The sequence below is a fragment of the Chlorocebus sabaeus genome, chromosome 8 (genome assembly GCF_047675955.1).
Source record: "Chlorocebus sabaeus isolate Y175 chromosome 8, mChlSab1.0.hap1, whole genome shotgun sequence".
Classification (NCBI taxonomy): Eukaryota; Metazoa; Chordata; class Mammalia; order Primates; family Cercopithecidae; genus Chlorocebus; species Chlorocebus sabaeus.
Window position 1 is genome coordinate 54754874 of NC_132911.1, and position 14765 is coordinate 54769638.

The 14765-nt window shown below is 35.7% G+C and overlaps 1 protein-coding gene across 4 annotated transcripts in view; it reads left to right on the forward strand.

Annotated features, from left to right (window-relative positions):
* SNTG1 (syntrophin gamma 1) overlaps positions 1-14765 on the forward strand; it is a 906932-nt gene that overhangs the window by 759156 nt on the left and 133011 nt on the right. For all 4 annotated transcript variants that reach the window (XM_008000591.3, XM_073018076.1, XM_073018075.1 and 1 more), the window contains 2 exons: positions 7249-7365; positions 8939-9010. In XM_008000591.3, the coding sequence (XP_007998782.3) occupies positions 7249-7365; positions 8939-9010 (189 nt within the window). The remainder of the gene's footprint in view (positions 1-7248; positions 7366-8938; positions 9011-14765) is intronic.

Genomic DNA, 14765 nt, shown 5'->3' on the forward strand with positions numbered 1-14765 from the left:
TATTCTGACATTTGTCTATGAATTAATATATTTCATTTTATTTACTTATTTATTTATTTATTTATTTATTTATTTTTTGAGACAAAGTGTCACTCTGTTGCCCAGCTGGATTGCAGTGGTGCCATCTCAGCTCACTGCAACCTCCACCTTCTGGGTTCAAGTGATTCTCCTGTCTCAACCTCCCAAGTAGCTGGTATTACAGGTACCCGTCACCACACCTGGTTAATTTCTGTATTTTTAAAAGACACAGGGTTTCACTATGTTGGCCAGACTGGTCTCAAACTCCTGACCTCTAGTGATCCACCCATCTTGGCTTTCCAAAGTGCTGGGATTACTTACCAGCATGAGCCACTGCACCTGGCCTCTTATTTAAATTTCAAAAGTAACTTGCAAAATATTATTTATAAGATTTTTAAACATAATTATAATATCTGTAGGATCTGGTATCATGGATTTTAGTAATTTATGCTGATGCTTGCCATGAGTATTTATATTATTATTCTCCCTTAATAATTATTTTTTGTTTTGTTGAATACCTATTTGTATGTATTTTTTCTATTTCACTAGTGCCTGCATTCAATACTTCTTTTTTCTTTTCTTTTCTTTTCTTTTCTTTTCTTTTCTTTTTTTTTTTGTTTTGTTTTTGCTTTTGCTTTTGGGTCTCCCCTTATCTCCCACACTTTCTCTCTGTCTTCCTAAACATTTTCTCACTTCTTGATCTAGATTCCTGGATTACAGATGTTGAGATTTTTAAAAAATGCATATATATATATATATATATATATATATATATATGCCTAAGGTTAGCCTTGGTTGAATCCCTCAAGTTTGATATTTCATATTTCATTGTATTTTAGTTCAAACTATTTTTTAATCTTCATTTTTTGTTTTATTTTTTGGAGGGATGGAGTTTTGCTCTTGTTGCCCAGGCTAGAGTGCAATGACATGATCTTGGTTCACTGCAACCTCTGCCTCCCAGGTTCAAGTGATTCTCCTGCCTCAGCCTCCCAGGTAGCTGGGATTCCAGGCATGTGCCACCAAGCCCAACTAATTTTGTATTTTTAGTAGAGACGGGATTTCTCCATGTTGGTCAGGCTGGTCTCGAACTCCTGACCTCAGGTGATCCACCGACCTTGGTCTCCAAAAGTGCTGAGATTACAGGCATGAGCCACCTCACCTGGGCATTATTATTATTATTATTATTAATTTAATTTTTTGAGATGGAGTTTCACTCTTGTTGCCCAGGCTAGAGTGCAATGGCACAATCTCAGCTCACCGCAACCTTCGCCTCCCAGGTTCAAGCGATTCTCCTGCCTCAGCCTCCCAAGTAGCTGGGATTACAGGCATGTGTCACCATGCCTAGCTACTTTTGTATTTTTAGTAGAGATGGGATTTCTCCATGTTGGTCACGCTGGCCTCGGACTCCCGATCTCAGGTGATCCTCCCCACTCAGCCCCCCAATGTGCTGGGATTACAAGCGTGAGCCACCACAACCGGCCTTAACTTCATTTTTGATTTCTCCTTTGATCTGTGGAAGTATATTGCTTAATTTTCAAATCTTTTGGAAGGGGATATTCTAATTTTTTGCGAATATTGCTCTGTCATTTCATTCTATTTAGGGCACCACATGTCATTTGAATGGCAAAACGTATTTAATACCTGTTTTATTACCTGAATATAATGATATAATTATTATAAAGGTGTAATCACATCTGGTCATTTCCAGTGCACTTGAAAATAATTTGTACTCAATTTTTATTGAGTCAAGTGTCTTAAACATAATAAATTAAGCAGATTGTATTAATTGAATTGTTCAAAACCTCCATGGCTTGATGGATTTTTAACTCTTATTTTATTATTCAATGAATTATGCTAAACTTGTTCTACAATGATCAGTTTGTTCATTTCTTTTGTTGTAGTTCCATCAGTTTTTTGTTTCATATATTTTAAAGGTGTGTTATCAGGTCAGGCACAGTGGCTCAAATCTGTAATCCTAGTACTTTGGGAAGCAGAGGTGGCTGGATTGTTTGAGGTCAGGAGTTTCAGACCAGCCTCGTCAACATGGTGAAACTCCACCTCTAGTAAAAATATAAAAATTAGCTGAGGTTGGTTGTGGGCACATTTAGTCCCAGTTACTCTGGAGGCTGAAGCAGGAGAATCACTGGAACCCGGGAGGTGAAGGTTGCAGTGAGCTGAGATCATATCACTGTACTCCAGCCTGGATGACAGAGTGAGACAGTCACAAAAACAATAAGTAAATAAATAAATAAATAGTATGTTATCAGATATGAAAAAACCTAAGCATTATTATGTCTTTTTCATGGGTTTGAGACTACCATTACTAAAAGTCCTTTTTTATTTCTAGAAATGATTTTTGCCTTAGATCTACATTTTCTAATATCAGTATTGCTAAATCAATTGATTTTTGGTCTCTGAGATAATTTTTTTATTCTTTTCTTTACAAATTTTCTGTGCTTTTATGTTTCAGAGAAGCCTTACAGAGACAGAATATAGGTTTTTTCTTTTGCTTTTGTATTTATTTATTTGTTTGTTTGTTTGTTTTTTAGTGTAGTGTAAAAAACTTTATAAGAAGCCAGGCATGATGGGTCATTCTTGCAATCCCAGCACTTTAGAAGGCCTAGATGATCAGATCGCTGAGGCCAGGAGTTCAAGACCAGCCTGAGCAACATAGCTAAACTCTGTCTCTACAAAAAATACAAAAATTAGCCAGGAGTGGTAGTGTGTGTGTCTGTAGTCTTACACAGGAGGCTGGGGCAGGAGGAGCACTTGAGCTGGGGAGGTCATGTTAGGGCTGCAGTGAACTGTGACCCCCACACTTCAGCATGGTTGATAGTGAGACCCTGTCTAAAAAAAAAAAAAAAAAAAAAAAAAAAAAAAAAAAAAAATCTTTGTAAGATTGCATTTATTCTATTTACCTGCTGTATAACTAGTACCTTGTTTTGATTACATTCCACCACCTTACCTTGTGCCTTACATTTTTCCGTCACATTTGTTTCTTTTTAATCTCCTTTTCTTTTAGGTTGATTATAAAACAAATTATTTTTTTCTGTATGTTTATTTTGAAGTTTTATATATTTCACTAACATAGTTATTTTTCTTCACTTATAGTAAGTGATTACCTGAAAGATCATAACATTTGCTAAAGTTTTTACTTTACAACAGTGGCTCAGAGTATTTTGTAGACCCTTGAATGTTCTTTGGATACTTTTCAAGGATCCAGAAGGTCAAAACTATTTTCATAGTAAAATGCAGATGCTATTTGCCTCTTTAACTCTAATTGTTTCATAGGCATAAAGTGAAAGTTTTCCAGAAGCAAAATGATTTTGCTATCACAGGAGAGTGAATGCGGAAACATATACTAGAAATCATCTGCCTTCTATTAAACCAGTCATTAATGTACACTTTTTTCCTGTCTTCATATCCCTTTTACTATGCTCTTTGCTGTCTTTGGTTTTCTGAAGACACATGCTGAAGTGCCTCGGTGTGTTTATATTTATCTAGCTTTTGTTTTGTTTGTCTTCTGAATCCGTGTATTGACTTCTTTTTATCTATTTGTAAAAATTCTTAGCCATCATCTCTTTCAATATATCTTCTGTTCATTCCCTTTCTTTGCTGTGCTTGGGTTGGGACTCAAATTTGAAGTTTTATACTTCTCAGTGTAACAGCTTTTTCTCTTGTTCCATATATGTTTTTTCCAAACTTTTGTCTCTCCAATCATCATTCTAGACATTTTTACTGAGCCATCTTTCTATTCACTAATTATTTCTTTAGCTGCTTTTTAATATGTTGTTAAACCCAACTTTATATTTCATAAATATTTATTTGTCTAATTTCTAAATGGAACATTTTATAATCTATTATCTCAGATATACCCTTATGAAAGTTTCAATTTTGTATCTTATATTCTTATACATAGCAAACCTAGGTAAATTAATGCCTGTATTAGAAAATTCCAATATCTGAAATGCCTACATATTCAGTTCTACTATATATTGTTTTTATTCTTCATGTTTTTCTCCTGATGTACTTCATGAAGTTTTATTTCCTTATATTCTTGGTTATTTTTATTCTCTTCCAAGAAACAGTTCTTATGAAAATATATTGACATAAGCAATATTATTGTCATCCAGAAAAAAATTTCCATTTTCTTTAGTCAGGAGCCTGAGAAAATGCCAGGATCATCATAAACCATTTCAAGCTTGACATTTTCTGGATCATCTCAATGGCTTAAATATGAGTTCCAGTCCTGGCAAGCGCTTGATGACTTCTGCCTTAACTTTGTAATTAGGATGCAGACATTTCTGATCCTAACTAAAAGCAGAGCATGTTTACTAAGGCCTCCACATGTGGAGGATTCTGGACTTTAACTTTTTGATCCAAACCTGTGAGACTGGCCAGTGTAGCTGATTATCTCATGTGACATTTCTGTGTAGAAAGCACACCTATGGCAAAGGTTGACCCCACATTTGTATTAATGATTAACCTGTCTCAATTTTCATATTACTATAAAATTTTCCTGGTTGTCCTTTAATAGCTTGTAAAATATCTAGTTGCTTTAAGCATATTCTTTTCCAGTTTCCTAAGGTAACATTAGACGGTAGGTTGTCTATATTCTCTAATATGCAACTACTGGAAGTGTAAACTATAATATCCTTTCATTTTAACTCATGTAATTATTCTTACACATTAAATATATATTAAACTAAGTCATACTTTTCTTTCTGGGATGGTTATCTATCCAGCTTCATTTACTCTTTCAAAACTGTGTTGTTATCTGATCAACTATACCTGGCCATATAAGCAATACAAAATAATCAGCTATTATAGCTGCTTCTTATTATGTTATTATTAACCAGTGAAGTCTCTATGTAATGCATATGTTAATAATCTAAAAGATTACAGAATACATTATATAATTAAAAGAGCAAGGCATCTTGGTTCAAATTCCAATTCTAATTCTAACGTGTATCAAGTTTGATTCATTTGTTAAGCTAATTTATTTGAATCACAATCCCTTAATTTGTTAACTCAGGGACTTTATAGCTCAGAGGCTTATTGTAAGACAAACTGAGATAATGAGATGGTGAATAATCCAATTATTTTAGAGAGTAAACATAATTAATGGAAAGAAGATGGGATCCATGAATAGACGACAGTAATATTTCAAATCCTGCGTTTCAAAGTCTTGCATTGTTATTAGTCAACTGTCACCACATTAATGCTGCACAACAAACCACCCCCTTACTAGCTGTAATACAACAATAAGTATTTCTTTCTTTCTGAAAGTGACCTGATTGTCATTAGCCACCAATTTGGAGCTAGCTGGGCTTGGTCCAGGTGTTAAGCTGAACTCTGGTCTGTTGCACTTGTTCCTATCCTGGGTATGAGTTTTTCATGGTAATGGCAAAAGCACAAGATGCTAAGCTAACTTTACTCGTGATACATTCATGAATATCCTATTGATGATAGAAAGTCTAATGAGCCAAACAAAGAAAAAAATTATCTAGGAGGAGGAGTTAACTCTGCTAACCATAAAGCTAACATAAATTATATGAAGTGGGAAGTATATCCTCCCACATAGAGTTGTGATGAAAAAGAAACAGAATGCCACGTGAATATGTTGCTAGAAATGTCATACTCATTTATTGTTTATGTATTTGTTTGACTCTCATGAAAATCAGATCATAGAAAGAGAGGAGTGACTCATCTCACCAAATCTTTGGAAATCGATCTGCCTTTATTTAAGCACTAGAGGCTACAGAATTGGTTTCAATGCCATTTGACATATGAATACACTAGCATAAATTGTATTCATCTAAGATCAGTGATTAAAAGGAGGACATTTATTATTCTCGCCTGTCATACAGAGAGGAGAAGTGTTCCACCGCCCTAGTGGTAATGCCATAAGATGTCTGTCTGATTTAGTTTCTTTACTCACTTCAACATTGTGTATTAAAGCACATTCCCAATTAATAAAATGTCAGCAATTGGTAAACTAGTGTGATGCATCAATGAATTCTACTACAAATAAGTCTTTTTTTTTTCTGTAAGAATTGGTAGAGTGGGAAATATAATCCATGGCAGGTTGGATGGCATAAGTATACACTTGATAAATGCTGATGGAAATGTATAAGAAATTCTAAACAAACAACCCCATCAAAAAGTGGGCAAAGGATATGAACAGACATTTCTCAAAAGAAGACATTCATAAAGCCAACAGACACATGAAAAAATGCTCATCATCACTGGCCATCAGAGAAATGCAAATCAAAACCACAATGAGATACCATCTCACACCAGTTAGAATGGCGATCATTAAAAAGTCAGGAAACAACAGGTGCTGGAGAGGATGTGGAGAAATAGGAACACTTTTACACTGTTGGTGGGATTGTAAACTAGTTCAACCATTATGGAAAACAGTATGGCGATTCCTCAAGGATCTAGAACTAGATGTACCATATGACCCAGCCATCCCATTACTGGGTATATACCCAAAGGATTATAAATTATGCTGCTATAAAGACACATGCACATGTATGTTTATTGCAGCACTATTCACAATAGCAAAGACTTGGAATCAACCCAAATGTCCATCAGTGACAGATTGGATTAAGAAAATGTGGCACATATACACCATGGAACACTATGCAGCCATAAAAAAGGATGAGTTTGTGTCCTTTGTAGGGACATGGATGCAGCTGGAAACCATCATTCTTAGCAAACTATCACAAGAACAGAAAACCAAACACCGCATGTTCTCACTCATAGGCGGGAACTGAACAATGAGATCACTTGGACTCGGGAAGGGGAACATCACACACCGGGGCCTATCATGGGGAGGGGGTAGGGGGGAGGGATTGCATTGGGAGTTATACCTGATGTAAATGACGAGTTGATGGGTGCAGCACACCAACATGGCACAAGTATACATATGTAGCAAACCTGCACGTTGTGCACATGTACCCTACAACTTAAAGTTTAATAATAATAAATAAATTAAAAAAAAAAAAAGAAATTCTTATGAGAGGTTTACATTCATTTACTGAAGGTAAATCTGGTTTAGCGTACTTTTTTCATCATTTAATTTGATAATTTTATGTGAGCTTTTAATACTACATGAAAAAATATCTAAAATATTTTTAATATTTACATCTAAACATTTTTTAGGCATAAGATATATTAAAATAAGAAGTTTTTGACAGTTCATTGTATTCCATTTTCTTGCAGATTGTCTACATGGGCTGGTGTGAAGCCCGGGAGCAAGACCCGCTTCAGGACAGAGCGTACTCCCCAACCTTCCTGGCCCTGAGAGGCTCATGTCTCTACAAGTTTCTGGCACCTCCAGTAAGTGTTTTATGCAAATGTATTGCTCTTTTCCATATTATCACAAGAGATTGACACTAACTTAACAGTACAAAATAGTATGCTATCAATATTTTTTAAAAATAATATAGAGAAAAAAATAGAAATCAGTTTATCTGATTTAACTTACTAAAAACATATGTTCTGGTATTACACATTTACTTTATCACCCTTGAAAAGTCTGGAACTTACTTCTTTATAAATAGTGAACCTATAAAATAATGGATCAAAATATAATGCCATTAAAAATCTCATGAAGACATGGGAAAGGAGATTTTAAGAAACATTTTCAAGCATATGTCAGTGTATTTTGTTTATTGAATATAATTTAAAGAAATGAATATACCAAAAGTGAAATTAAAAAGAGTAAACTGTTTTAGAGCTATGCATGAATGAACATGTTTACTAAACTCTTATTTTCAAAGGATCTTTTGAAAGTTCTTTTAAATTTATTCAGCACTTTTAATTACTAGTAATTTATTATTAGCAAAGAGTAATAAGGAAATCTCAAAATGATAGCACCTTATCTAGCTACTATTAAGTCTATCTCACCACAGTGGTAATCCCATAAGATGATGTAAACTCTCATGGTGTTCAAAGTTTAAATTAGAGGATTCCATCCTTAGCAAACATCATAAATACATTCTGGTAAGCTGTCATTTATGACAGTCAAACTATGTTTATCTATGTTGTACTGGTCTCTCTAAATAAAATCAATAGCATTTTCATCCTCTATTATATTCTATATCCTAGTTATTGAGATTTGTACTAGATTTGTGTAGATACCTATTGCACCTCAAGTCTTCCTTTTGGAAATATGTACCTTGTAGCTCAGAAGACACTTAATAAATATTTATTGAATATAAATACCAAATACCCGACCAGTCACTTGCAGGTCTAATAATACATAGGATTTAGAAATCGTCAGGTCTGACTTGCTGCTGTTTTAAATGTCTGTCTTTAAATAGTTTAAAGCACTAGGAAGACAGAGGAAAAATTAATATTTATATATTTTACTCTATTCCTACTCTGAATAATTTATTTGACAGGGCAGTTAAATATATGTTCCCAACCTAAGTAAGTGAAATAACTGCATTATGCTTTTGATATGTTTGCAATGTCACAGTCATCTTGAAATTTCTTAATATAAATGATGTATATTTAAAAAATTAGAGCTGTGTTGAGATCTAGTATTCTCTGTATTTAACTAGTGGTAAATTGCGAAAAAAATTATGAGTGCGGAATGTAAATACTTAGTATTTATAGGTAGAGAATACATACATTATTTAAGACACATAAGGACACTGCACAAATGAGAACTGTTGCACATAGCATAAATCGTTTGCTGAAAGCATAAGACAAATGGTGATAAAGCGTGGAATAGAGGAAACAAAAGCATTATGTAGGGTCCTTTATGAGCATAACTTCACAGATGAGAGACTAAGTAGATACATCTGTGAAAATTTTTCTTATTTTTCACTATATTATGCAAATCAAATACAGTGGTAAATAACTTTCTAAAACAAATTAAACATTATTTTCTTATCTCTTAAAGGTGACCACCTGGGACTGGACGAGAGCAGAGAAAACATTCTCAGTTTATGAGATTATGTGCAAGATCCTCAAGGTATGATCAATAAGTAGTCAGTATTTGAATGACTTTTCCTCAGCAAATAGTGCCTCTGGGCTCATAAGTAGCTCATGAAAGCAAATGATTCATGGAATGAAAGAAGAGACAAGATAAATAAAAATGATAGAGAAAGAAAATAAACTAGACAAAAACGAGAAAATATGGAATGCACAGAAGTGCACTGGCACTCAGCTATCTGCTTAAATAACTTGTGAGCAGACTCTGCAGTCCTGCCCATGGGTGAGGGAATAGGAAGAAGCTCCTCAGGAGTTCACTGGGGAAGAAAATTCAGTTGAAAGTAGTCTAAATTTAAATGTCGGTTGTTACCATAGTCTCTTTGATTTTTTTTTTTTTTTTTTTTATTTAATTCTTCTTTTTCTGAATAAAATGCAAAAGAGAAAGATTTGGGTAAGACTTGGAAATCGAAACTGTAGAAAATATCAAGAAAAAATGCAAAGACAAAGTTTTGCTCTTTTGTTTCTTAATCTCATGGCTTGATCATCTTTTTGCATATGTAAAAGAACATTCGATTGTCATATATGAGTTGAATTTCTGCCATATGCAGGATTATTGCAATAGCAAGCCATCACAAATTCTGTAAAATGTCATATGGTTTCTATAGCGTTTTTTAAAGAATTAAAATTGAAATAACCTATAAAACATGAAGACTTTCTACTTTCTTCACTTTCTACTTTAGGGTTTGTAGGCTTGGACTCACCACAGATTGATAATTCAATTCCTGCATAAGGTTGACTTTGTTTCTGTACCCAAGGAAACTGACTTCCCTTTGTTTTATGTTAGCTATTTATCTTCCTGTTAAAGACTTAGCAGAATAAACAAATGCTGAAACATTTAAAATACAATAAAATGCATCAAAAGTGTCTGAAGGCAGAGAGACAAAAATTATAATTACCTCAAAAGTATTCATTGTTTCTGTTCCTTAGAGAACTTTGGATTAAAGCTGAAGTTCTCTGAAGTGCAAAATCCAACTAAGAATAGAGTTCATCGGATTGCTCATCAGTGTGCATGCTTTGAGTTCTTTTGTAGGTGTAATGGTGGAGGGACAACGTGAAATACTTGAGTGTATTGTTAGTAAATAATGGTCTGACAGTTTCTTAAACAGGTGCTAGTATCTGAGGAAAAGGAGATCATACCCAACTCCAGTTTTCTGAAACAATTGCCAAACAATGGCTAATGCGATAGCTTCTTTTTTGGATATGGAGTCTTGCTCGGTCACCCAGGCTGGAGTGCAGTGGCGTGATCTTGGCTCACTGCAACCCCCCAGCTCGCGGATTCAAGCAATTCTCCTGCCTCAACCTCCTGAGTAGCTGGGGACTACAGGCGCATGCCACCATGCCCAGCTAATTTTTTTTTTTTTTTTTTTATAATTTTAGTAGAGATGGGTTTTCACCGTGTTGCTCTAGCTGGTCTTGAACTCCTGAGCTCAGGCAATCCACCCACCTCGCTCTCCCAAAGTGTTTAGGATTACAGGCGTGAACCAGCGTACCGACCAACTGTGTATTTTTAGCAAAGCTACTCATATAATTAGAATAAGAAAAGAAAGAAGGAAAGAAAGAAAGAAAGAAGAAGAAGGAAAGGAAGGAAGGAAGGAAGGAAGGGAGGAAGGGAGGAAGGGAGGAAGAAGGAAGGAAGGAAGGAGGAAGGAAGGAAGGAAGGAAGAAGGAAGGAAGGAAGGAAGGAAGGGAGGAAGGAGGAAGAAAGGAAGAAGGAGAAGGAGGAAGGAAGGAGAAAGAAAGAAAGAAAGGAAAGAAAGAAAGAAAGAAAGAAAGAAAGAAAGAAAAGAAAGAAAGAAAGAGAGAGAGAGAGAGAGAGAGAGAGAAAGAAAGAAAGAAAGAAAGAAAGAAAGAAAGAAAGAAAGAAAGAAAGAAAGAAAGAAAGAAAGAAAGAAAGAAAGAAAGAGAGAGAGAGAAGAGAAAAGGGGAGGAGGGGCAGGGAAGGCATGGAGGGGAGGAAGGAAAGGAAGGGAGGGAGGGAGGGAAGGAGGAAGGAAGGAAGGAAGGAAGGAAGGAAGGAAGGAAGGAAGGAAGGAAAGAAGGAAGGAAGGAAAAAGAAAACTGCCTCAACAAATCAACTTTGTCTCTTCTCTATCTGTACACTAATATAACTTTTCTCATAGTAATAATGCAACACATTTTATATATTCTTACTTAGACTTAAATTATTTTCTAACCACTCTCCAAGTAGCTACATGATCTTTAAAATCCTCTCTTTAAAAATAGCCATTTAAACATTAGAACATAATGCAGGTTTATTATAATAGTTAAAAAAGATAATTTCAAAGGAAACAATAAACATTATGTTTAGCTCTATCAACATATACAAACACTCAATATTTTATATCTCTTTGTTATAATTTTGACAACGTAAGGATTATGCAATTCGTGATCTTTTTTTTTTGTATACAAATATGTCTTGAGATTTTTTTTCTGTGGCAGTTAATGTTCCTCAAAAAAACCGATAACTTTTTGATAGATTTTATCTATTCCATCATTTGCCCATACTCATTGAGTCCACTTTAAAATTTTACATTTAGTTTTTTGCCCGCACTTGTTTCTTGCTATCAGGCATGTCACAACAATCATTATCTGAATGATTTAATAGGAAATTAAATGTTTGCTGTGTACCAGGTAACCTCAGTACTTGTTATGTGGCTGAGAAAAAACGCAGAAAAAGCTACTGCTTTCATTGCACTTGCATTTTATTAAGTGGTATGATGTTAAGTAAATCAGTAAAGAAGACAAAAATAGTAAGTAAATAAATGAGGCAAATAATAATATGTAGGAAGGACTGATGTTTGCTCAGAGACTTGTATGCAAAGTCTTATTTCCCTTTATTCTAAATTCTGAGCTTTGGGAATCCTGTGTGGAAAAATATTTTAACATATTCAAGATATTAAATCCATGTGTCCAAATTGTCTCCTACAAAAGTCACCCTAACTTATGTTGCCATCAGAAGTGTCTAGGAGAGTGCCTGTGTATTTATATTCTGACCAAATTAAAATCAAAGACTACTTCTCATTTTAACTTTCTATATAAAATTTTCTATAAGCCTTAGTTTACTTGAATTTTTTAAAATACTTTAAGTTCTGGGATATAGGTGCACAACGTGCAGGTTTTTTACATAGGTACACATGTACCATGGTGGTTTGCTGCACCTATCCACCCATCATCTAGGTTTTAGGCCCTGCATATATTAGATATTTGTCCTAATGCTCTCTCTCCCCTCGCCCCCAACCCCCCAACAGGCCCCGGTGTGTGATGTTCTACTTGGGAAAATGTTTACATAGGTTAGTGAGGCCTGGAGATAAGTATTCTCAGACATCAAATACAATGTAAATCTACCTTCAGTTGTTGTTTGTGATTAAGGAAGTCCCCTTCCATTAGTAAGTACAATGCTGGTGCTTTATGCTTTGTGGCTTGACATTAGACATATAAAACGATCCTTTAAGCATCCCTTTTCCCAAAGGAAAATTTCATGTAGCATAAGAACAGAGGAGTGGCTACTAGATTCAATGCTCAATGGATTATTTTCCTGCATGCAGATTACATTCTGCCCCTCTTCTGTTTCAGGATCACTGGTTGGAAAATAGTGCTTGATAAGGAAGCCAGTCAGATAGGTGGGGCTGGTGAGCAAATCAGAAGGGGCGTCTTCTACAGCCCAGCCCTCTCTTGCCATGAGGTACCAGTTCTGATGCAATCTGTGCAAGTTGTAGACTCTGCCTCCAGAAAGGGATCCCTCAGATGAGGCTAATTAAAAGTCAGATTTGAATATCTGGATCACAGAAGAACTGGCCTGTGACCATTAATCAGGAAAATCCTGTCCCTTCTGATGTGTTGATAATGAAGCTATGCCAGTAATAACAAAAATGAAACAATAAGGTTGATCTGGTATATACAGCTTATATGTATATGCCAGGTATTGTCCTAAGTGCTTAGGATATGAATTCAGTTTATATTTACAGCACCACTATCTGTCAGTTATTGTTATTCACATTTTAGAGATTTAGAAACTGAGGCAAAAACCAGTAGAAGTAAATAGCCTAAGGCCACATAGCTAGTAAATATCACAGCTAAAGATATGAATCTTGCAGTGTCTCAAAATTCTGTGCTCTTGCACATGATACTACACTGTTTCTGTCTCTCAGTGTAAATATTGATAATTTGGGGGGGGAAAAATGGGAGCCAGAGAGCCGGCCTGGTACTGATGAGAGAGCAAAGGTTTCAGAAAAAGAGGAACTTGGCAACAAATGCCACTTCTATTACTAAAACATTACCCTTTATGAGTGTATTGGGCACTACGAACTTCAGTTCTTCATCTGTGAAATGCAGCTATTGATGCAGAGGGTGCGGTGAAGATTAGCAATTGGTTAACTGATTTGTGAATGCATTTTTGTCTGTTAATTCATATTATAGTTACTTCGAGTACCTTCTATGTGCCAAGCACTCCACTAGGTATTAAGGATCAATACAACAGTACAAGAGAGTTGAACTCACAAGAATTCCAGGTGATGAAGGAGTTTAGGAAGGGCGTTTTGGAGGAGAACTTTAATGAACGGAAACCTAAGTGACTGTGAAAGGGCTCCACAGAGGACCATGTGTCATGGGAGGGGTTGGAGTTCAGCCAGTAGGAAGGGAAGAGCAACCTGGCACAAAGAATAATGTGTAAACGTGCCCAGAGCTACAAAGAAGTGTGTGTCCTTTCAGCAACGCAAACACGTTGGGTATGAGGTTGCTGTTAGTGTTTGCATGGAACAGATCATAGGAAAAGGCCTTAATAAAGCACATGAACTTTATCTGAGGAACAAAGGACAGCCACTAAAACATGTCAAGCATGGGGAGGGACTGAGCTTGCCCATTTAAAAATCCTCCTCAAATGCAACGTGAGATGGAGTTGAAGGGGTTGGAGGGGAGTGCTCCTGGGGCATCTTCTGGTCAACAAGGGCGTGGACAGCGAGCTAGGAAGAGTGAGGCAGAGGAGTCGGGCCTGAACAGATAGTGCCGGTGCCCTCACAGTAGCCACTTACATGCATAGAACAGCCCTCTCGCACCACTCTGGTTGACTCGTTTTGCTCTGACTCTAGCCTGAGCTGTAGCTCCCTAAAATGGCACTGTAGCGGGGCATGGCTGGAAAAAAAGACAACATGCATTTTCAATTACAGACTAAAATCTCAAGAAAGCCTTTAATTCTTCCTTTTGTTAGGTCATATTTTCTTAGCCTATTATCTTGCCTAATCTGCTGGAACTTATATTAAACCTTCTTCATTCCTTTTTGAAATTAATATAGACTTTCCATTCTCACTTTTAGGTAATGATCCTAATTCCTACATGAAAACTCTCTCAGCATTGCAAATGCCTCCTGGCAGCCCTATCCTGACAGATAACTATCCTTGCTCTTATCTAATACTAAGCCTCCCATTGGGTCATAGATCTTATCCACTCGACATAAACAGCAATTCTATCCTGATGACTCCAAATGCATATGTTCTGCCCAGAGCTTATTCCCGAACTCTAAGTATTCAACAGTTTATATTTCTGCCTGCTGACATACCTAATAGAAATGTCCATGTTACATGTCTCAAAATATAGAATCAACAATTGGAGAGAATGTAACGAAACATGGAAATTAGAGAAAAGAGAAAAACAAAAGCAAAAACTAGAGTTGGGCTATTTTTTTTAGGAACTCATGGCAGTTAGCTGAGATGATACTAAGTTATATCATGGAGTACATTTTA